The 24,024-nt window shown below is 44.4% G+C and overlaps 1 protein-coding gene across 1 annotated transcript in view; it reads right to left on the bottom strand.

Moving 5' to 3' along the window:
• Nucleotides 1-6,826, bottom strand: part of SLC44A2 (solute carrier family 44 member 2) — an 86,591-nt gene extending 79,765 nt beyond the window's left edge. Inside the window, exon 1 of the mRNA XM_056570540.1 lies at nt 6,673-6,826. Coding sequence (XP_056426515.1) covers nt 6,673-6,700 — 28 coding nt within the window. The 5' untranslated portion in view covers nt 6,701-6,826. The remainder of the gene's footprint in view (nt 1-6,672) is intronic.
• Between the last annotated feature and the right edge of the window lie 17,198 nt (nt 6,827-24,024).

The raw sequence follows: 24,024 nt of genomic DNA, 5'->3' as shown, positions 1-24,024 counted from the left end.
AGGGGTGGACTCACTTATGGGATATACTGTATATAATGTGAGGGGTGGACTCACTTATGGGAGATACTGTATATATAATGTGAGGGGTGGACTCTCTTATGGGAGATACTGTATATAATGTGAGGGGTGGACTCACTTATGGGAGATACTGTATATATAATGTGAGGGGTGGACTCACTTATGGGAGATACTGTATATAATGTGAGGGGTGGACTCAGTTATGGGAGATACTATATATAATGTGAGGGGTGGACTCTCTTATGGGATATACTGTATATATAATGTGAGGGGTGGACTCACTTATGGGATATACTGTATATATAATGTGAGGGGTGGACTCACTTATGGGAGATACTGTATATATAATGTGAGGGGTGGACTCACTTATGGGAGATACTGTATATATAATGTGAGGGGTGGACTCACTTATGGGATATACTGTATATATAATGTGAGGGGTGGACTCACTTATGGGAGATACTGTATATATAATGTGAGGGGTGGACTCACTTATGGGAGATACTGTATATATAATGTGAGGGGTGGAGTCACTTATGGGAGATATTGTATATATATTGTGAGGGGTGGACTCACTTATGGGAGATACTGTATATATAATGTGAGGGGTGGAGTCACTTATGGGAGATACTGTATATATAATGTGAGGGGTGGACTCACTTATGGGATATACTGTATATAATGTGAGGGGTGGACTCACTTATGGGAGATACTGTATATATAATGTGAGGGGTGGAGTCACTTATGGGAGATACTGTATATATAATGTGAGGGGTGGACTCACTTATGGGATATACTGTATATATAATGTGAGGGGTGGACTCACTTATGGGATATACTGTATATATAATATGAGGGGTGGACTCACTTATGGGATATACTGTATATATAGTGTGAGGGGTGGACTCACTTATGGGAGATACTGTATATATAATGTGAGGGGTGGACTCACTTATGGGAGATACTGTATATATAATGTGAGGGGTGGACTCACTTATGGGATATACTGTATATATAATGTGAGGGGTGGACTCTCTTATGGGAAATACTGTATATATAATGTGAGGGGTGGACTCTCTTATGGGAAATACTGTATATATAATGTGAGGGGTGGACTCACTTATGGGATATACTGTATATATAATATGAGGGGTGGACTCACTTATGGGATATACTGTATATATAGTGTGAGGGGTGGACTCACTTATGGGAGATACTGTATATATAATGTGAGGGGTGGACTCACTTATGGGAGATACTGTATATATAATGTGAGGGGTGGACTCACTTATGGGATATACTGTATATATAATGTGAGGGGTGGACTCACATATGGGAGATACTGTATATATAATGTGAGGGGTGGACTCACTTATGGGATATACTGTATATATAATGTGAGGGGTGGAGTCACTTATGGGATATACTGTATATATAATGTGAGGGGTGGAGTCACTTATGGGATATACTGTATATATAATGTGAGGGGTGGACTCACTTATGGAATATACTGTATATATAATGTGAGGGGTGGAGTCACTTATGGGAGATACTGTATATATAATGTGAGGGGTGGAGTCACTTATGGGAGATACTGTATATAATGTGAGGGGTGGAGTCACTTATGGGAGATACTGTATATAATGTGAGGGGTGGACTCAGTTATGGGAGATACTGTATATATAATGTGAGGGGTGGACTCACTTATGGGATATACTGTATATATAATGTGAGGGGTGGACTCACTTATGGGAGATACTGTATATATAATGTGAGGGGTGGACTCTCTTATGGGAGATACTGTATATTTAATGTGAGGGGTGGAGTCACTTATGGGATATACTGTATATATAATGTGAGGGGTGGACTCACTTATGGGATATACTGTATATATAATGTGAAGGGTGGAGTCACTTATGGGATATACTGTATATATAATGTGAGGGGTGGAGTCACTTATGGGATATACTGTATATATAATGTGAGGAGTGGAGTCACTTATGGGAGATACTGTATATATATAATGTGAGGGGTGGACTCTCTTATGGGATATACTGTATATATAATGTGAGGGGTGGACTCTCTTATGGGAGATACTGTATATATAATGTGAGGGGTGGACTCACTTATGGGAGATACTGTATATAATGTGAGGGGTGGAGTCACTTATGGGATATACTGTATATAATGTGAGGGGTGGACTCACTTATGGGATATACTGTATATAATGTGAGGGGTGGACTCACTTATGGGATATACTGTATATATAATGTGAGGGGTGGAGTCACTTATGGGAGATACTGTATATATAATGTGAGGGGTGGAGTCACTTATGGGATATACTGTATATATAATGTGAAGGGTGGAGTCACTTATGGGATATACTGTATATATAATGTGAGGGGTGGAGTCACTTATGGGAGATACTGTATATATAATGTGAGGGGTGGAGTCACTTATGGGAGATACTGTATATATAATGTGAGGGGTGGAGTCACTTATGGGATATACTGTATATATAATGTGAGGGGTGGACTCACTTATGGGAGATACTGTATATAAAATGTGAGGGGTGGACTCACTTATGGGATATACTGTATATATAATGTGAGGGGTGGAGTCTCTTATGGGATATACTATATATATAATGTGAGGGGTGGACTCACTTATGGGATATACTGTATATATAATGTGAGGGGTGGACTCTCTTATGGGATATACTGTATATATAATGTGAGGGGTGGAGTCACTTATGGGATATACTATATATATAATGTGAGGGGTGGACTCACTTATGGGATATACTGTATATATAATGTGAGGGGTGGACTCACGCATGGGAGATACTGTATATAATGTGAGGGGTGGACTCTCTTATGGGATATACTGTATATATAATGTGAGGGGTGGAGTCACTTATGGGATATACTGTATATATAATGTGAGGGGTGGAATCACTTATGGGATATACTGTATATAATGTGAGGGGTGGAGTCACTTATGGGAGATACTGTATATATAATGTGAGGGGTGGAGTCACTTATGGGATATACTGTATATAATGTGAGGGGTGGAATCACTTATGGGATATACTGTATATATAATGTGAGGGGTGGACTCACTTATGGGATATACTGTATATATAATGTGAGGGGTGGACTCACTTATGGGATATACTGTATATAATGTGAGGGGTGGAGTCACTTATGGGATATACTGTATATAATGTGAGGGGTGGAGTCACTTATGGGATATACTGTACATGCACTTACTGTACACCCCTGTAGTCAGCATGGTCCATTCTTGGTGTGGTATGGGGTTTTATGATGTGTGAGAACATCCTTGAGACGTCTTATCTCATTCTAATATTCTTGGCATTTCTCTTCCTAACCATAATAATAAGATTCCTTTGTTGTTAGTAATTGAAGTGGCGGAGTCATCACACTGTGCCCGTCTGGGCAGCTGCCAGGTGCTCAAGGCTTGGAGGGCCCATTGTATTATGGGTAAATATGCTTTACACTTAAAAAGAATTGAGTGGGGCAGAAAAGGGGCCAGCAGTATTTTTAAAGGGATATAACACCTACAATCATCCTCTAACAAAGAGTTTCTTAACCAGGGTGTCTCCAGCTGTTGCCAAACCATAACTCCCAGCATGCCTCGACAGAAGCCACATCCACAGAAAACAGCAGTAAAATTGCGGCAATGCCGTGATGCCATGTTTGAACACGGCTTTAGTTTTACACCAACTATTAAGGTATGTTCATATGTGCGTGCTTTGCTGCAGATTTGTGTGGTAATGGTGAATGGTAAAATCTACAGCAGAAAATCAGCACCTGGAAATGCAACAAAACATACACGTGTGAACAGTCGCCTTAGTCGGCCTAAACGTGTTCCAGAGTTTGCACCAGAATTTGGTGAACTTTTTGCGCATCCAAATCCCCGCCCCCTTTTCCTTGAAGCCTCAAACCCGTTTACCGATTCCTAATACACTCCTTTTTAAGACCTGGCTGGAAAGTTACAAAAAAGTGTCAAATATGCATAGTAAATGTTGTAGGTTTTTGGTGCGAATCGCGACAAAATTCTGGCGCATTTGTAGTAGTAAATCTGAGCCTGTGTACATTATGCACACTGCAGCCAGTCACCGGCCGGTCTTCCTGCGTGTACGCCATGTAAACCGCGCAGTCTGCACAAGATCATTGTTGCTCTACCAACAACGGACACCAGGGCGGCAGCAGTGAATTTAGAGGTGAGTAAAGGATTTTTATACCTTATTTAATGTTATATATTTTTTTAACTGAAAAGCCTCTTTAGGGCCCATTCACATGTATCGCATCTGTGAAATCCGCAGGAGATGTTGCATCCTATTGACTTTAATGGATCCGCAGAAAATTCACAATAGAGGCGGATTTGCCATTTTTCTGTGACCCTAATAAGGTCAATGGTAGCAGAATCTGCAGTTATTCTCCTTATACGGGCTCATTTTTTGCGCCCCAATCTGTAGTTTTTTAACAGGACCATTTACGTTTGATGTGACTTTTTAATGGCTTTTTTTTTAAATTAAATTTGGGAGTTGCAGTTAGTTACTAACTACAACTCCCAGCATGCGCTGATACAGCCTGTGGCTCAGCAGCTGCCCTATATGAAAAATACAACTCCCAGCATGTTGGACTATATAGTAGTATATAGTATACGTCAGTGTTTCCCAATCAGGGGTGCCTCCAGCTGTTGCAAAACTACAACTCCCAGCATGTTGGACTATACAGTAGTATATAGTATAGGTCAGTGTTTTCCAACCAGGGGTGCCTCCAGCTGTTGCAAAACTACAACTCCCAGCATGTTGGACTATATAGTAGTATATAGTATAGGTCAGTGTTTCCCAATCAGGGATGCCTCCAGCTGTTGCAAAACTACAACTCCCAGCATGTTGGACTATATAGTAGTATATAGTATAGGTCAGTGTTTCCCAATCAGGGATGCCTCCAGCTGTTGCAAAACTACAACTCCCAGCTTGTTGGACTATATAGTAGTATATAGTATAGGTCAGTGTTTCCCAATCAGGGGTGCCTCCAGCTGTTGCAAAACTACAACTCCCAGCATGTTGGACTATACAGTAGTATATAGTATAGGTCAATGTTTCCCAATCAAGGGTGCCTCCAGCTGTTGCAAAACTACAACTCCCAGCATGTTGGACTATACAGTAGTATATAGTATAGGTCAATGTTTCCCAATCAAGGGTGCCTCCAGCTGTTGCAAAACTACAACTCCCAGCATGTTGGACTATACAGTAGTATATAGTATAGGTCAATGTTTTCCAATCAAAGGTGCCTCCAGCTGTTGCATAATAACAACTCCCAGCTTGTTGGACTATATAGTAGTATATAGTATAGGTCAGTGTTTCCCAATCAGGGGTGCCTCCAGCTGTTGCAAAACTACAACTCCCAGCATGTTGGACTATATAGTAGTATATAGTATAGGTCAGTGTTTCCCAATCAGAGGTGCCTCCAGCTGTTGCAAAACTACAACTCCCAGCATGTTGGACTATACAGTAGTATATAGTATAGGTCAGTGTTTCCAAACCAGGGGTGCCTCCAGCTGTTGCAAAACTACATCTCCCAGCATGTTGGACTATACAGTAGTATATAGTATAGGTCAATGTTTTCCAATCAAAGGTGCCTCCAGCTGTTGCATAATAACAACTCCCAGCTTGTTGGACTATATAGTAGTATATAGTATATGTCAGTGTTTCCCAATCAGGGGTGCCTCCAGCTGTTGCAAAACTACAACTCCCAGCATGTTGGACTATATAGTAGTATATAATATAGGTCAATGTTTCCCAACCAGGGGTGCCTCCAGCTGTTGCAAAACTACAACTCCCAGCATGTTGGACTATACAGTAGTATATAGTATAGGTCAGTGTTTCCAAGCCAGGGGTGCCTCCAGCTGTTGCCAAATAACAACTCCCAGCTTGTTGGACTATATAGTAGTATATAGTATAGGTCAGTGTTTCCCAATCAGGGGTGCCTCCAGCTGTTGCCAAATAACAACTCCCAGCTTGTTGGACTATACAGTAGTATATAGTATAGGTCAGTGTTTCCCAATCAGGGGTGCCTCCAGCTGTTGCCAAATAACAACTCCCAGCTTGTTGGACTATACAGTAGTATATAGTATAGGTCAGTGTTTCCCAATCAGGGGTGCCTCCAGCTGTTGCAAAACTACAACTCCCAGCATGCCCGGACAGCCAACGGCTGTCCGGGCATGCTGGGAGTTGTAGTTTTGCAACAGCTGGAGGCACCCCTGATTGGGAAACATTGGTATATGGTGCAACATTCCGGGAATTGGAGGATTGGTTGGATAAATTCCTTCCATTGCATTGCCGGTATTTTTAATATAAAAATACTGGCAGGGTGGCCAAAATATCGGCTGTGTCGGCAAAATACTGGCCAGGTGGCACCCTTATCCATGTGTAATAGGGGAGGTGCAGCCAACGGGGGCGAAAAAACATCCAGCGACCATTTGTGTGGCCCTTCCCTCCAGACTCTCGATCTACGGGATAGGCATTGCATATAAGCGTTCATCTACGAGATTGGCGCTTGTTTACAATTTCGGCTATTATGACCCTTAGAATCCGTGGACAATAACAACGTCATTACATACCGGTCACAGGAGTCACATGACGCCTCATTTTTTCATACGACCCTTACGGGATGAGATTTGTAGCGTCACTTATAAAACAATGGAGATATATGAATCTGTCTAAAAGATAAACTGTCTGTTGCCCATAGCAACCAATCACTACGCTGAGGTCATTTTTTCAAGAGCAAAATAGAAAGTGTAAGCCAAGCACTGATTGGTTGCTATGGGCAACAGTTTCTCTTCTAGCGCTCCACCATTATGGAATTGTTACAAGCTCTGGGGACATCTAGTGGCCATTACTGGTATTGCCTTTAAACAGTAACAGGACATGGGTTTGGCTGGAAAGTTTTTGAAGCTGTATTTTACCTGCACAAACCACCCATTTTTTTAAATTTATTTTTAATTTTTTAGAAAACAGTCATTTACATAAAAAATTTTGTGTTGCTATACAGGGCTTGTTTTGTTTTTTGATTTTTTTGTGTGTCAATTTGTAGTTTTCACCAGCAACTTATTCCCTATTCTAAGGATAGGGGTTAAAGGGGTTACCCAGGAAAAAAAACTTTTTTTTATATATCAACTGGCTCCAGAAAGTAAACAGATTAGTAAATAACTTCTATTAACCCCTTAAGGACGCAGGACGTAAATGTACGTCCTGGTGAGGTGGTACTTAACGCACCAGGACGTACATTTACGTCCTGTGCATAACCACAAGCATCGGAGCGATGCCCGTGTCATGCGCGGCTGATCCCGGCTGCTGATCGCAGCCAGGGACCCGCCGGCAATGGCCGACGCCCGCGATCTCGCGGGCGTCCGCCATTAACCCCTCAGGTGCCGGGATCAATACAGATCCCGGCATCTGCGGCAGTGCGCGATTTGAATGAACGATCGGTTCGCCCGCAGCGCTGCTGCGGGGATCCGATCATTCATAACGCTGCACGGAGGTCCCCTCTCCTTCCTCCATGCGGCTCCTGGCGTCTCCTGCTCTGGTCTGAGATCGAGCAGACCAGAGCAGAAGATGACCGATAATACTGATCTGTTCTATGTCCTATACATAGAACAGATCAGTATTAGCAATCATGGTATTGCTATGAATAGTCCCCTATGGGGACTATTCAAGTGTAAAAAAAAAATGTTAAAAAATGTAAAAGTAAAAATCCCCTTCCCTAATAAAAAAGTAAAACGTCCGTTTTTTCCTATTTTACCCCCAAAAAGCGTAAAAAACATTTTTTATAGACATATTTGGTATCGCCACGTGCGTACATGTCCGAACTATTAAAATAAAATGTTAATGATCCCGTACGGTGAACGGCGTGAACGAAAAAAAAAGTTTTAGAAGGCGAGGAGGAAAAAATGAAAACGTAAAAATTAAATTGTCTGAGTCCTTAAGGCCAAAATGGGCTGAGTCTTTAAGGGGTTATAAAATCTTTCCAATAATTATCAGCTGCTGAAGTTGAGTTGTTCTTTTCTGTCTGGCAACAGTGCTCTCTGCTGACACCTCTGCTTGTCTCGGGAACTGCACATAGTAGAAGAGGTTTGCTATGGGGATTTGCTTCTACTCTGGACAGTTCCCGAGACACGTGTCATCAGAGAGCACATAGACAGAAAAGAACAACTCAACTTCAGCAGCTATTAAGTACTGAAAGGATTAAGATTTTTTAATTGAAGTAATTTACTAATCTTTTTAACTTTCTGGAGCCAGTTGATATATGAAAAAAAAGTTTTTTCCTGCATAACCCCTTTAAGTGTCAGATCGCGTAGGGTCCGACCGCTTGGACCCACCGTGATCTCCCGCACGGTGCCCCGGCTTTCCGCATGAATAGGGAGTGTCAATTTCCGCATGAAACTGCCACTGACACGCCCCCTCTAGGCAGCTCTAGAGCAGAGTCGGATTGCTGCTCTTGGCTATTTCTGTCTCTTCCCTAGAGCGGCCTGTAGGGGGCGTGTGAGCCGCAGCTTCGTGGTGTGGTCGAAATGGTTTATTTCATGCAGCAAGACGGTTCGCCATGCAGAAGATCGATCTGACACTCCCCCTGCGATCTGACACTTATGCCCTATCCTTAAAGTGGTACTCCGCCCCTAGACATCTTATCCCCTATCCAAAGGATAGGGGATAAGATGTCAGATCGCCGCGGTCCCGCTGCTGGGGAGCCCCGGGATCCCCGCTGCGGCACCCCGCTCTCATTACAGCACAGAGCGAGTTCACTCTGTGCGTAATGACGGGCGATACGGGGGACGGAGCAGCGTGACATCATGGCTCCGCCCCTCGTGACATCACGGCCCGTCCCCTTAATGCAAGTCTATGGGAGGGGACGTGACGACTGCCACGCCCCCTCCCATAGACTTGTATTGAAAGGGGCGGGCCGTGACATCACGAGGGGCGGAGCCGTGACATAATGATGCTCCGGCCCCTGTACTGCCCGTCATTACGTGCAGAGCGAACTCGCTCTGTACTGTAATGAGAGTGCAGTGCCGCAGCGGGGATGGATAGGGGATAAGATGTCTAGGGGCGGAGTACCCCTTTAAGATAGTATATAGAACCAGAATCAATGCTAAAAACGGATGCACACCCACAATAAATATATTGAAAAAGTAACAATTTTTTTTTAGATACACAGGATATACAATTCCAACAAGAAAAGACACTTACAATTAAAAACACTTAAAAAGGCTCTGAACTGAGCCAGACTGCAGGTATTCTACAGGTATTACTTATCACACCAAACAATATATTGATTGCAATACTTCACATGTCATATACTTCATCTCCTGTCTTCAAAGCAAACTACAATATGTGGGGTGTACCACTACCCCACTCAAAGTAAGAATTCGCAAACATCTATCAAACATTCCTTTTTTCTGTGATAGCCTGGGGGATGTAGGGTATGGGGAGTGTAGCTGTGCAGTAATTAAAGGGTGCTTGTTAACCCTTGCTATTCGTGATGCCAGTGCTATTCGTGATGCCAGGGTGAGGGCTCCTCAGTAACGCTTGTCCTACCCCCACCCTTCCCAAAAGCGATAGGGAGGTAGAAAAGAATAGATTGTCCACAACCGGAGAGTTTTCTGAAACAGTATTAAAGGGGTTCTCCGGTGCTTAGACATCTTATCCCCTATCCAAAGGATAGGGGATAAGATGCCTGATTGCGGGAGTCCCGCTGCTGGGGACCCCCGGGATCTTGCACGCGGCACCCCGTTTGTAATCAGTCCCCAGAACATGTTCGCTCTGAGTCTGATTACAGGCGACCACCGAGCTGGCGGCGCATGACGTCACGCCTCCACCCCCGTGTGACGTCAGGTGCCGCCCCTCAATGCAAGCCTACGGGAGGGGGCGTGATAACTGTAGGCTTGCATTGAGGGGTGGAGCGTGACGTCAAACGGGGGCGGAGGCGTGATGTCACACCCCGCCAGCCCGGTGGTCACCTGTAATCAGACCCGAAGCGAACCTGCTCCGGGGACTGATTATAAACGGGGTGCCGCATGCAAGATCCCGGGGTCCCCAGCGGTGGGACTTCCGCGATCAGGCATCTTATCCCCTATCCTTTGGATAGGGGAAAAGATGTGTAAGCACTGGAGAACCCCTTTAACTTTTACTGAAGGTTTTCTGCAAGCTTCAATAACATAACAGTCTCTAAGCATAACAACGGCTTTCCTTGGAGATTGACAAAGGTTGGGACTTTAGCATTTAGAGTCTTTTAGTACTGTGCGTTGTTCCACTGGATTTAGGGGATTTAGTTGCGGTCCAGTAGTCACGCTAGCATTAGTGGGGATTTAGATTTGAACTCACGGTTTTGGTTCAGCTGAGGTTGGCAGGTTTTTGAGGCCTAGCGTGTCTTTGAAAGTTGCGCAGAACCTTCCTGTTAGTCCGACATCCACAAGAGCAGCAACCCAAGAGAGCGATAATTGGACGCAGCTCCCTTACATGGGCAGGGGCTTGACTAGTGCTAATTGGTCCATACTGATGTCAATCACCATTACAAAGATTTGTGGGTAACACATGACCCAAGGACCTCCAAAGGTCCTCCAACATACCATAGAGGTGACTAGCATGGTCACATGACCGAAGGTCCTGCGACGCTAAACAAGTTAAGTACTATACATTACTATAAAATATATATAATTATTAAATTTATACATATATTTTCATTAGAGATAGACTTAAGGAAAGGAGACTAGGGGTTGTCCCACCTGAGGAACCCTACCTGAATGTAGTTACTCTGACTTTGGGGAGCTCTACACTAGGTACTGTATGCAATACAGGGCCGGTGTTAGGGTGGGGCAAACCAGGCAATTGCCTAGGGCCCCCATCCCCCAGGGGGCCCCCTGCCGGCTGCTCAGTAGGGGGGGCAACTGTTTTAAAGTGGCCACAGCATTGGCTTCTTGTTAAAGATTAGCTGCCCGGCCGCGGCCACTTTAAAACACTGACCAGCTCCGTGCCCCTTGCCCGCAGGGGGCCCCTATCACATTCGGGACATCCCTGTGTCCCGAAAAATCTTTTCAGGACACAAGGATGTCCCGTTTACCTCACAGCGGCCCCGCGTTATCTTTAAAAACGCTGGGGCTGCTGGGAGGAAGCACATGCAGGGACGTCACTGACGTCCCACGCGTGCACCCATAGCAACAGTACAGCGGAGCAGTGAGGAGGACGCGCGGGTGTGGTAAGTGACCTGTGGTCATCTTCAGTGTTCCGACCGCTGCAACCGGGATCTACTGCTATGGCCCATAGGCCATAGCAGTAGATCGTGACCCCGGAGCGGTGGTCGGAATACTCAAGTGGGGCAGTAAACAGGCATACAGCCTCCAGCCATACACTGTATATGGCTGAAGGCTGTATGTCTGTGGGGGAACATACTGCACCTAATGTGGGGGAACTATACTGCACCTAATGTGGGGAACTATACTGCACCTAATGTGGAGAACTATAATGCACCTAATGTGGAGAACTATACTGCACCTAATGTGGAGAACTATACTGCACCTAATGTGGGGGAACTATACTGCACCTAATGTGGGGAACTATACTGCACCTAATGTGGGGAACTATACTGCACCTAATGTGGGGGAACTATACTGCACCTAATGTGGGGAGAACTATACTGCACCTAATGTGGGGGAACTATACTGCACCTAATGTGGAGAATTATACTGCACCTAATGTGGGGAAACTGTACTGCACCTAATGTGGGGAAACTGTACTGCACCTAATGTGGAGAACTATAATGCACCTAATGTGAAGAACTATACTGCACCTAATGTGGAGAACTATACTGCACCTAATGTGGGGAACTATACTGCACCTAATGTGGAGAACTATAATGCACCTAATGTGGAGAACTATACTGCACCTAATGTGGGGAACTATACTGCACCTAATGTGGAGAACTATAATGCACCTAATGTGGAGAACTATACTGCACCTAATGTGGAGAACTATACTGCACCTAATGTGGGGGAACTATACTGCACCTAATGTGGGGAACTATACTGCACCTAATGTGGAGAACTATACTGCACCTAATGTGGGGGAACTATACTGCACCTAATGTGGGGAACTATACTGCACCTAATGTGGGGAACTATACTGCACCTAATGTGGGGGAACTGTACTGCACCTAATGTGGAGAACTATACTGCACCTAATGTGGGGGAACTATACTGCACCTAATGTGGGGAACTATACTGCACCTAATGTGGAGAACTATACTACACCTAATGTGGGGAACTATACTGCACCTAATGTGGAGAACTATATGGCACCTAATGTGGGGTAAACTATACTGCACCTAATGTGGGGAACTATACTACACCTAATGTGGAGAACTATACTGCACCTAATGTGGAGAACTATACTGCACCTAATGTGGGGGAACTATACTGCACCTACTGTGGGGAACTATACTGCACCTAATGTGGGGAACTATACTGCACCTAATGTGGAGAACTATACTAGACCTAATGTGGAGAGCTATACTGCACCTAATGTGGGGGAACTATACTGCACCTAATGTGGGGAACTATACTGCACCTAATGTGGGGAACTATACTGCACCTAATGTGGGGAACTATACTGCACCTAATATGGGGGAACTATACTGCACCTAATGTGGGGAACTATGCTGCACCTAATGTGGAGAACTATAATGCACCTAATGTGGAGAACTATAATGTGGGGAACTATACTGCACCTAATGTGGACACAAGGATGCCCCGTTTACCTCACAGCGGCCCCGCGTTATCTTTAAAAACGCTCTGGCTGCTGGGAGGAAGCACATGCAGGGACGTCACTGACGTCCCACGCGTGCACCCATAGCAACAGTACAGCGGAGCAGTGAGGAGGATGCGCGGGTATGGTAAGTGACCTGTGGTCATCTTCAGTGTTCCGACCGCTGCTCCCGGGATCTACTGCTATGGCCCATAGGCCATAGCAGTAGATCGTGACCCCGGAGCGGTGGTCGGAATACTCAAGTGGGGCAGTAAACAGGCATACAGCCTCCAGCCATACACTGTATATGGCTGAAGGCTATATGTCTGTGGGGGAACATACTGCACCTAATGTGGGGGAACTATACTGCACCTAATGTGGGGAACTATACTGCACCTAATATGGGGGAACTATACTGCACTTAATGTGGGGAACTATACTGCACCTAATGTGGGGAACTATACTGCCCCTAATATGGGGGAACTATACTGCACCTAATGTGGGGAACTATACTGCACCTAATGTGGAGAACTATACTGCACCTAATGTAGGGGAACTATAATGCACCTAATGTGGGGAACTATACTGCACCTAATGTGGGGAAACTGTACTGCACCTAATGTGGAGAACTATACTGCACCTAATGTGGGGGAACTATATGGCACCTAATGTGGGGTAAACTATACTGCACCTAATGTGGAGAACTATACTGCACCTAATGTGGGGGAACTATACTGCATCTAATGTGGGGAACTATACTGCACCTAATGTGGAGAACTATACTACACCTAATGTGGGGAACTATACTGCACCTAATGTGGAGAACTATATGGCACCTAATGTGGGGTAAACTATACTGCACCTAATGTGGGGAACTATACTACACCTAATGTGGAGAACTATACTGCACGTAATGTGGAGAACTATACTGCACCTAATGTGGAGAACTTTACTACACCTAATGTGGAGAACTATACTACACCTAATGTGGGGAACTATACTGCACCTAATGTGGAGAACTATACTAGACCTAATGTGGAGAGCTATACTGCACCTAATGTGGGGGAACTATACTGCACCTAATGTGGGGAACTATACTGCACCTAATGTGGGGAACAATACTGCACCTAATGTGGGGAACTATACTGCACCTAATATGGGGGAACTATACTGCACCTAATGTGGGGAACTGTACTACACCTAATATGGGGGAACTATACTGCACCTAATGTGGGGAACTATACTGCACCTAATGTGGGGAACTATACTGCCCCTAATATGGGGGAACTATACTGCACCTAATGTGGGGAACTATACTGCACCTAATGTGGAGAACTATACTGCACCTAATGTGGGGGAACTATAATGCACCTAATGTGGGGAACTATACTGCACCTAATGTGGGGGAACTGTACCGCACCTAATGTGGAGAACTATACTGCACCTAATGTGGGGGAACTATATGGCACCTAATGTGGGGTAAACTATACTGCACCTAATGTGGAGAACTATACTGCACTTAATGTGGGGGAACTATACTGCACCTAATGTGGGGAACTATACTGCACCTAATGTGGAGAACTATACTACACCTAATGTGGGGAACTATACTGCACCTAATGTGGAGAACTATATGGCACCTAATGTGGGGTAAACTATACTGCACCTAATGTGGGGAACTATACTACACCTAATGTGGAGAACTATACTGCACCTAATGTGGAGAACTATACTGCACCTAATGTGGAGAACTTTACTACACCTAATGTGGAGAACTATGCTGCACCTAATGTGGGGGAACTATACTGCACCTACTGTGGGGAACTATACTGCACCTAATGTGGGGAACTATACTGCACCTAATGTGGGGAACTATACTGCACCTAATGTGGGGAACTATACTGCACCTAATATGGGGGAACTATACTGCACCTAATATGGGGGAACTATACTGCACCTAATGTGGGGAACTATACTGCACCTAATGTGGGGAACTATACTGCACCTAATATGGGGGAACTATACTGCACCTAATGTGGGGGAACTATACTGCACCTAATGTGGGGGGAACTATACTGCCAACCTAATGTGGGGGAGCTATACACTTTACCTAATGTGGGGGGGAACTATAAAAAAATATAAAATTGTACTATTCTGATCCCTATAACTCTTATTTTTCTGTATATGGGGGTGTTATGAGGGTCATTTTTTTGCGCTGTGATTTGTAGTTTTTATCGGTACCATTTTTGTTTTGATGGGACTTTTCAATTGCTTTTTAGATATTTTTTTATAGTATTTGAAGTGACCAAAAATGTTCAAATCTGGTTAGTGCACTATTACGACTTTTGGGGCCCCACTTTTGATTTTGCTAAGCCTAAAACCGGCCCTGATGCAATACCGTACCGGGACACCACATTTCCATTTTCCACTTTCCCTACATTTTGTTTTTTTTTACACATGTTCTGATCTGTCGGGTTTTCCTCAGCTCAAATCCACCACATTTTCTGTGGAAACCTTAGTAAATATGTTGTTTTTTTGTGAAACCACACCCCTTTTTTTTACCGGTGACCAATTTTTCGGGTTTTCTTCACAAAATGGAGAGTTAGTTGGGGTTTTTTCATTTCTGGCGCAACTTCTGGCGCTAAATCTGGCACAGACAGAATTTCTGGCGCAATGCGACAGAATCTGGCGCACAACACAACAAAACATGTCGGGTTTGCAATAGTAAATGAGGGCCATTATCTTTATTCTGTAGGTCCATACGATTACAACAATACCCAATTTATTTTGGTTTTATTTATTTTATAACTTTTTTTCTGTACAATTTTTATTTTGATGAGACTTTTTGATCGCTTCTTATTCATTTTTTCTGGTATATGAAATGACCAAAAATCTGCAATTCTGGACTTTGGTATTTTTTTATGTGTATGCCATTGATCATGTGGTTTTATTAACATTGTATTTTAAGAGTTTGGACATTTCCGCATTCGGTGATACCTTGTATGTTTATTTTTGTTCACAATAATTTTTTTTGAAAAATGGGAAAAGAGGGGTCATTTAACCCCCTAGAAGAAGTGAGGTGTAAATGTACGCCCTAATGAAGGGGGGTCCCTAACCTCGCTCCACACAGTCCGATTAGTACTCCTTCAGTGCAGGAAGCCTTGGCAGCCTGCACTAATCGACCACCGATAACACTAATCAATACTGTGCTATGGCACAACATTGACCAGTGTATCCAATTGCACGATAACATGTAATAGTCTCCTATGGGGAAAATTAAAGTAATCATAAATAAGCCCATTCCCTTATAAATGTTTGAATCACAACCCCTTTTCCAAATCAAATAATGTTAACATAAATAAACATATGTGATATCACCGCGTGCGTAAATGACGGAACTATTAAAAAGAATAAGTCCATAACTGCTTATCAAAAAGTTCCATCAAAACAACAATGGTACCAATAAAAACATATCACGGGGCAAAAAATCACCCTCATAAATCCCTGTATATGAAACAATAAATATGAGTCAGAATAGGACAATTTTAAAGAGTAGCTCCCACCATGCTCTTTTTTTTTTCTTCTGTCCCTGCTGAAGGTTGCTGACAGAGACGGGTCCCTTCTGAGGACCTATCAATCCGCCCCTGTACTGGACTGAGAATAGTGCCCGCAGGCTCCTTACCGCTGCTGCTACATTGGCAACCTGCGTCCTTTCCAGGCGTGTGACCCCGGCAGGGGCCAAGTTCGCCAAACGGTAGGTACGCCACTGGGAACTCTAATGGAGAATGCTCCAGTGGAAGATGTGTAGTTCTTTCCAGTCTGACCACAGTGCTCTCTGCTGCCAGTTCTGTCCGTGCCAGGAACTGTCCAGAGAAGAAGCAAATCCCCATAATACGCCTCTCCTGCTCTGGACATTTCCTGACACAGACAGCGGTGGCAGCAGAGAGCACTGTGGTCAGACTGGAAATAATTATACAACTTCATGTAGAGCATACAGAGGCTGATAAGTACTGGAAGGATTAAGATTTTTATATAGACTTCTCAAAAAAATAAAGGGAACAGTAAGATAACACATCCTAGATCTGAATGAATGAACTAATCGTATGAAATACTTTGGTCTTTATATAGTTGAATGCGCTGACAACAAAATCACACAAAAATTATCAATGGAAATCAAATTTATCAACCCATGGAGGTCTGGATATGGAGTCACACTCAAAATCAAAGTGGAAAACCCCACTACAGGCTGATCCAACTTTATGTAATGTCCTTAAAACAAGTCACAATGAGGCTCAGTAGTGTGTGTGGCCTCCACGTGCCCGTATGACCTCCCTACAACGTCTGGGCATGCTCCTGATGAGGTGACGGATGGTCTCCTGAGGGATGTCCTCCTCCTCAGGTCTGGCGAACGGGCGGCCAGTCCATAGTATCAATGTCTTCCTCTTGCAGGAACTGCTGACACACTCCAGCCACATGAGGTCTAACATTGTCTTGCATTAGGAGGAACCCAGGGCCAACTGCACCAGCATATGGTCTCACAAGGGGTCTGAGGATCTCATCTCAGTACCTAATGGCAGTCAGGCTACCTTTGGCAAGCACATGGAGGGCTATGCGGCCCCCAAAGAAATGCCACCCCACACCATTACTGACCCACCCGCCAAAACGGTCATGCTGGAGGATGTTGCAGGCAGCAGAACATTCTCCACGCCGTCTCCAGACTCTGTCACGTCTGTCACATGTGCTCAGTGTGAACCTGCTTTCATCTGTGAAGAGCACAGGGCGCCAGTGGCCAATTTGCCAATCTTGGTGTTCTCTGGCAAATGCCAAACGTCCTACACGGTTTTGGGCTGTAAGCACAACCCCCACCTGTGGACGTCGGGCCCTCATACCACCCTCATGGAGTCTGTTTCTGACCGTTTGAGTGGACACATGCACATTTGTGGCCTGCTGGAGATCATTTTGCAGGGCTCTGGCAGTGCTCCTCCTGCTCCTCCTTGCACAAAGGTGGAGGTAGCGGTCCTGCTGTTGGGTTGTTGCCCTCCTATGGCCTCCTCCCCATCTCCTAATGTACTGGCCTGTCTCCTGGTAGCGCCTCCATGCTCTGGACACTACGCTGACAGACACAGCAAACCTTCTTGCCACAGCTCACATTGATGTGCCATCCTGGAGGAGCTGCACTACCTGAGCCACTTGTGTGGGTTGTAGACTCTGTCTCATGCTACCACTAGAGTGAAAGCACTGCCAGCATTCAAAAGTGACCAAAACCTCAGCCAGGAAGCATAGGAACTGAGAAGTGGTCTGTGGTCACCACCTGCAGAACCACTCCTTTATTGGGGGTGTCTTGCTAATTGCCTATAATTTCCACCTGTTGTCTGTTCCATTTGCACAACAGCATGTGAAATTGATTGTCAATCAGTGTTGCTTCCTGAGTGGACAGTGTGATTTCACAGAAGTGTCATTGACTTGGAGTTACATTGTGTTGTTTAAGTGTTCCCTTTATTTTTTTGAGCAGAGTAGAAATAATTAACAAATCTGTTTAACTTTCTGTCACTATTTGATGTGAATTTATTTTCCCAATGGAGTACCACTTTAACCCCTTAAGGACTTAGCCCTTTTTCACCGTAAGGACTCGGACGTTTTTTGCACATCTGACCACTGTCACTTTAAACATTAATAACTCTGGAATGCTTCTACTTATCAATCTGATTCCGAGATTGTTTTTTCGTGACATATTCTACTTTAACATAGTGGTAAAAATTTTGTAGTATCTTGCATCCTTTCTTGGTGAAAAATCCCAAAATTTGATGAAAAATTAGAAAATTTTGCATTTTTCTAACTTTGAAGCTCTTTGCTTGTAAGGAAAATGGATATTCCAAATATTTTTTTTATTCACATTTCCAATATGACTACTTTATGTTTGCATCATTAAATGTATGAGTTTTTACTTTTGGAAGACACCAGAGGGCTTCAAAGTTCAGCATCAATTTTCCAATTTTTCACAAAATTTTGAAACTCGCTTTTTTTCAGGGACCAGTTCAGGTTTGAAGTGGATTTGAAGGGTCTTCAAATTAGAAATACCCAATAAATGACCCCATTATAAAAACTACACCCCCCAAAGTATTCAAAATGACATTCAGTCAGCGTTTTAACCCTTTAGGTGTTTCACAGGAAAAGCAGCAAAGTGAAGGAGAAAATTCACAATCTTCATTTTTTACACTCGCATGTTCTTGTAGACCCAATTTTGAATTTTTACAAGGGGTAAAAGGAGAAAATGTATACTTATTTTTGTAGCCCAATTTCTCTCGAGTAAGGACATACCTCATATGTCTATGTAAAGTGTTCGACGGGCGCAGTAGAGGGCTCAGAAGCGAAGGAGCGACAAGGGGATTTTGGAGAGTACGTTTTTCTGAAATGGTTTTTGGGGGCATGTTGCATTTAGGAAGCCCCTATGGTGCCAGAACAGCAAAAAAAAAAAAAAAAACACACATGGCATACCATTTTGGAAACGAGACCCCTTGAGGAACGTAACAAGGAATAACGTGAGCCTTAATACCCCACAGGTGTTTCACGACTTTTGCATACGTAAAAAAATAAATAAATAAATTTCACAAAAATGTGTTTCCCCCCCAAATTTCACATTTTTGCAAGGGTTAATAACAGAAAATACCCCCCAAAATTTGTAACCCCATCTCTTCTGAGTATGGAGATACCCCATAAGTTGGCCTGAAGTGCACTACGGGCGAACTACAATGCTCAGAAGAGAAGGAGTCATATTTGGCTTTTTGAGACCAAATTTTGCTCTGGGGGCATGCCGCATTTAGGAAGCCCCTATGGTGCCAGGACAGCAAAAAAAAAAAACACATGGCATACCATTTTGGAAACTAGACCCCTCGGTGAACGTAACAAGGGGTTAAGTGAACCTTTATACCCCACAGGTGTTTCACGACTTTTGCATATGTAAAAAAAAAAAAAATTTCACCTAAAATGCTTGTTTTTCCAAAAATTTTACATTTTAAAAAAGGGTAAAAGCAGAAAATACCCCCCAAAATTTGTAACACAATTTCTCCCGAGTACGGCGATACCCCATATGTGACCCTAAACTGTTGCCTTGAAATACGACAGGGCTCCAAAGTGAGAGCGCCATGCCCATTTGAGGCCTAAATTAGGGACTGCATAGGGGTGGACATAGGGGTATTCTACGCCAGTGATTCCCAAACAGGGTGCCTCCAGCTGTTGTAAAACTCCCAGCATGCTTGGACAGTCAACGGCTGTCCGGCAATACTGGGAGTAGTTGTTTTGCAACAGCTAGAGGCTCCGTTTTGGAAACCGTGGCGTACCAGACGTTTTTCATTTTTATTGGGGAGGGGGGCTGTGTAGGGGTATGTGTATATGTAGAGTTTTTTACTTTTTATTTTATTTTGTATTAGTGTAGTGTAGTGTTTTTAGGGTACAGTCGCACGGGCGGGGGTTCACAGTAGTTTCTCGCTGGCAGTTTGAGCTGCCGCAGAAAATTTGCCGCAGCTCAAACTTGCAGCCGGATACTTACTGTAAACCTCCGCCCATGTGAGTGTACCCTGTACGTTCACATTGGGGGGGGGGGACATCCAGCTGTTGCAAAACTACAACTCCCAGCATGCGCTGACAGACTGTACATGCTGAGAGTTTTGGTTTTGCAACAGCTGTAGGCACACTGGTTATGTATCACTGAGTTTGTGACCTTACTCAGTGTTTCACAACCAGTGTGCCTCCAGCTGTTGTAAAACTACAACTCCCAGCATATACGGTGCATGCTGGGAGTTGTAGTTTGCAACAGCTGGAGGCACACCGGTCGTGAAACACTGAGTTAGGTAAAATAAAACTCTGAGTTTCACAACCAGTGTGCCTTCAGCTGTTGCAAAACTACAACTCTCAGCAGTCACCGACAGCCAACGGGCATGCTGGGAGTTGTAGTTATGCAACCAGCAGATGCACCACTACAACTCCCAGCATGCACTTTAGCTGATTGTGCAAGCTGGGAGTTGTAGTTATACAACAGCTGAAGGTACACTTTTCCATAGAAAAAATGTGCCTCCAGCTGTTGCAAAACTATAAATCCCAGCATGCCCAAAAGGGAATGCTGGGAGTTGTGGTGGTCTGTCTCCTGCTGTTGCATAATTACAGCTCCCAGCATGCCCTTTTTGCATGCTGGGAGCTGTTGCTAAGCAACAGCAGGAGGCTGTCACTCACCTCCTGCTGCTGCTGATCCACGCTGCAGGTCAGTCCCTCGCCGCGGCCGCCGCTCCTGGGGCCCCGATCCCAACAGGGACGCCGGGGATCGGGGTCCCCAGCACCCGGGGTCTTCTTCCCGCACCCGGAGGGCGTGAGCGTGTTGCGGGAAACCGGCCAACGAATCAGGGTGATCGTGAGGTGGCACCAGTGCCACCTCACCCCTGCTGGCTCTGGCTGTTCGGGGCCGTCTCTGACGGCCCCGATCAGTCAGTAATTCCGGGTCACTGGAGACCCGTTGACCCGGAATCGCCGCAGATCGCTGGACTGAATTGTACAGCGATCTGCGGCCATCGCCGACATGGGGGGCAGAATGACCCCCCTGGGCGATATGTCGGGATGCCTGCTGAACGATTTCAGCAGGCATCCGGCTCCGGTCCCCAACCGGCTAGCGGTGGGGACCGGAATTCCCACGGGCGTATGGATACGCCCTGAAGAGGTTAAAGGGGTACTCCGGTGAAAAACGTATTATTATTTTTTTTTTTTATCAACTGGTGCCAGAAAGTTAAACAGATTTGTAAATCTTAATCCTTCCTGTACTTATTAGCTGCTGAATACTACAGTGGAAATTATTTTCCGTTTGAAACACCGAGCTCTCTGCTGACATCATGACCACAGTGCTCTCTGCTGACATCTCTGTCCATTTTAGGAACGTGTAAACAAAGAAAAAAAGAGAAGGCCCAAGGAGGTGCCTAGTGCATTACCCTAAATATTGAATCAAAACCCCACATAAAGTGGGGACAAGTAGGGGGTCTGATGAATGGCCGCTCACCTGGAGCGTATATTATATACGCATATAACCTCAGTCTGAAGTAATAGTAGAGGAATCCGTGCAAGCCCGCAGGTCTTCAGGATGGATCCAAAGGGAGATCCTGTTGGTGAACTTGGTAGTGGAAAAAATGACCTTTAACCAGGCGCTCAGGGATCCAAGGAGATCTCACAGCCAAGTCATGGAGGTGGATATAAATTCAAGCTTTATTAGTATACAACAACGCGTTTTGGGGTTAGCATACCCCTTCTTCAGATTGACAGATCTGTCAATCTGAAGAAGGGGTATGCTAACCCTGAAACGCGTTGTTGTATACTAATAAAGCTTGAATTTATATCCACCTCCATGACTTGGCTGTGAGATCTCCTTGGATCCCCGAGCGCCTGGTTAAAGGTCATTTTTTCCACTACCAAGTTCATTTTAGGAACGGTCCAGAGTAAAAGGAAATCCCCATAGAAAACATATGCTGTTCCGGACAGTTCCTAAAATGGACAGAGATGTCAGCAGAGAGCACTGTGCTCGTGTCAGCAGAGAGCTCTGTGTTTCAAAAAGAAAAGAATTTCCCCTGTAGTATTCAGCAGCAAATAAGTACAGGAAGGATTAAGATTTTTTAATGGAAATAATTTACAAATCTGGCACCAGTTGATTTAAAAACAAAAAAAGTTTTTCACCGAAGTACCCCTTTAAAACAGTGTGTCACTTAAGAAAAAAAAAAAGAAAAAAATAGTGTTACTAACTTAAAATACTTTGTGTATTTTGTGTTATGAGCATGTATTTTACATTTTGTTCATTAATAATGTGTGTACAGTAGAGGAGGCTGCCATTACCTACAGCGCCTGTGTAGTAAGTGACTTCACAACTCCTAAACAGATGCTATACACACTCACAGGGCATAGGAAAATGCCCAATAACATAATAAATTGTGTGCATTTGTAATAGTATGTGCAACGGGGGGAAAAGATGCTCCGTAATAAACGTCCCTCATCCTAAGCCACCTAGGGGGTGGAGTACACTTGCACAATTTGCACTTGCTCTGCCTATAGGCAGCCACCTAGAGCGCCCTCTTGATAGGAGGCGCCACTTTGCCTGCAGCAAGAAAGTTAGACAACCGGCATCCAAACCACTCGTTCAGGGCAAGCCAATGGGTGGAGTCAAGGGGGTGGCAAAATTAGCTTTTGCCTAGGGTGGCAAAAAAACTTGCACCAGCCCTGGCTACAAAGGCCTCCATATCACTGTCAATAACAGATTCCTCCATAAGGCCCCATTCACACAGCGGAATCTGGCGGAAAAATTCTGCACGGAAATTCCGTTGCAGCAGACTCCCATTGTTTTCAATAGGATTCCGCTGCACCATGCACACGGCTGAATTTCCATGACAGAAACATCTGCCATGGAAATTCCAATTCCGGCCTCCGCAGGAAGAATTGACTTGTTTTGCGAAATGTGTTTGGAAATGGGTTGCCGTCTATGGAAATGGCGCATTTCTGGGCGGTCCTAGCGCCGGAATGTTCTGCTCGCGCTTACTGTATACGAATGTCCAAGGGTAATTTATGCCATGTGAACATACGCCAATGCTTGTGCTTGTTTTGTTGCTTTTGTGTACAGTCCCAGATGCAGACAATGGCTGGTCATGGGGCGACGAATAGACGTGAATACACATCACATGACACCCTGCTGTACCGCATAATACTGTATAACAAATGGCCGCCTGGGGCATGGGAGTAATCTGAGTTATTCATGGAACCTAGAGCGTCACCTGTTTGTTTTTCTGTACACAAGATCGTAGTTTATTACGTCTTCTTTTTTTATACAGTAAAATGAAACAGAAGAAAACGAGTGAGATTCACTCCTAAAGGGGACGTCCAGTCTTATTTATGTGAAGCCAGTGAAGTGAAAAAAACTGTGACCTGTAGCCGAATGTGACCTGAGCTCAGCGCCCAGCCCTTTACAGTGCTGATCGCTGTTAGGGGATAGGATTAGAGGTTAGGATTAGGGTTAGGATTGGGGTTAGTATTAGGGATAGGGGTTAGGATTAGGGTTATGATTAGGGATTAGGGTTAGGATTAGGGGTAAGGGTTAGGATTGGTTGTAAGGGTTAGAATTTGGGGTTAGGGGTTAGTATTAAGGATAGAGGTTAGGGTTA

This window comes from Hyla sarda, chromosome 4, assembly GCF_029499605.1.
Source record: "Hyla sarda isolate aHylSar1 chromosome 4, aHylSar1.hap1, whole genome shotgun sequence".
NCBI classification, from domain to species: domain Eukaryota; kingdom Metazoa; phylum Chordata; class Amphibia; order Anura; family Hylidae; genus Hyla; species Hyla sarda.
The sequence above is the reverse complement of the archived record's forward strand: the minus strand, read 5'-3'. Positions and strand labels throughout refer to the sequence as shown.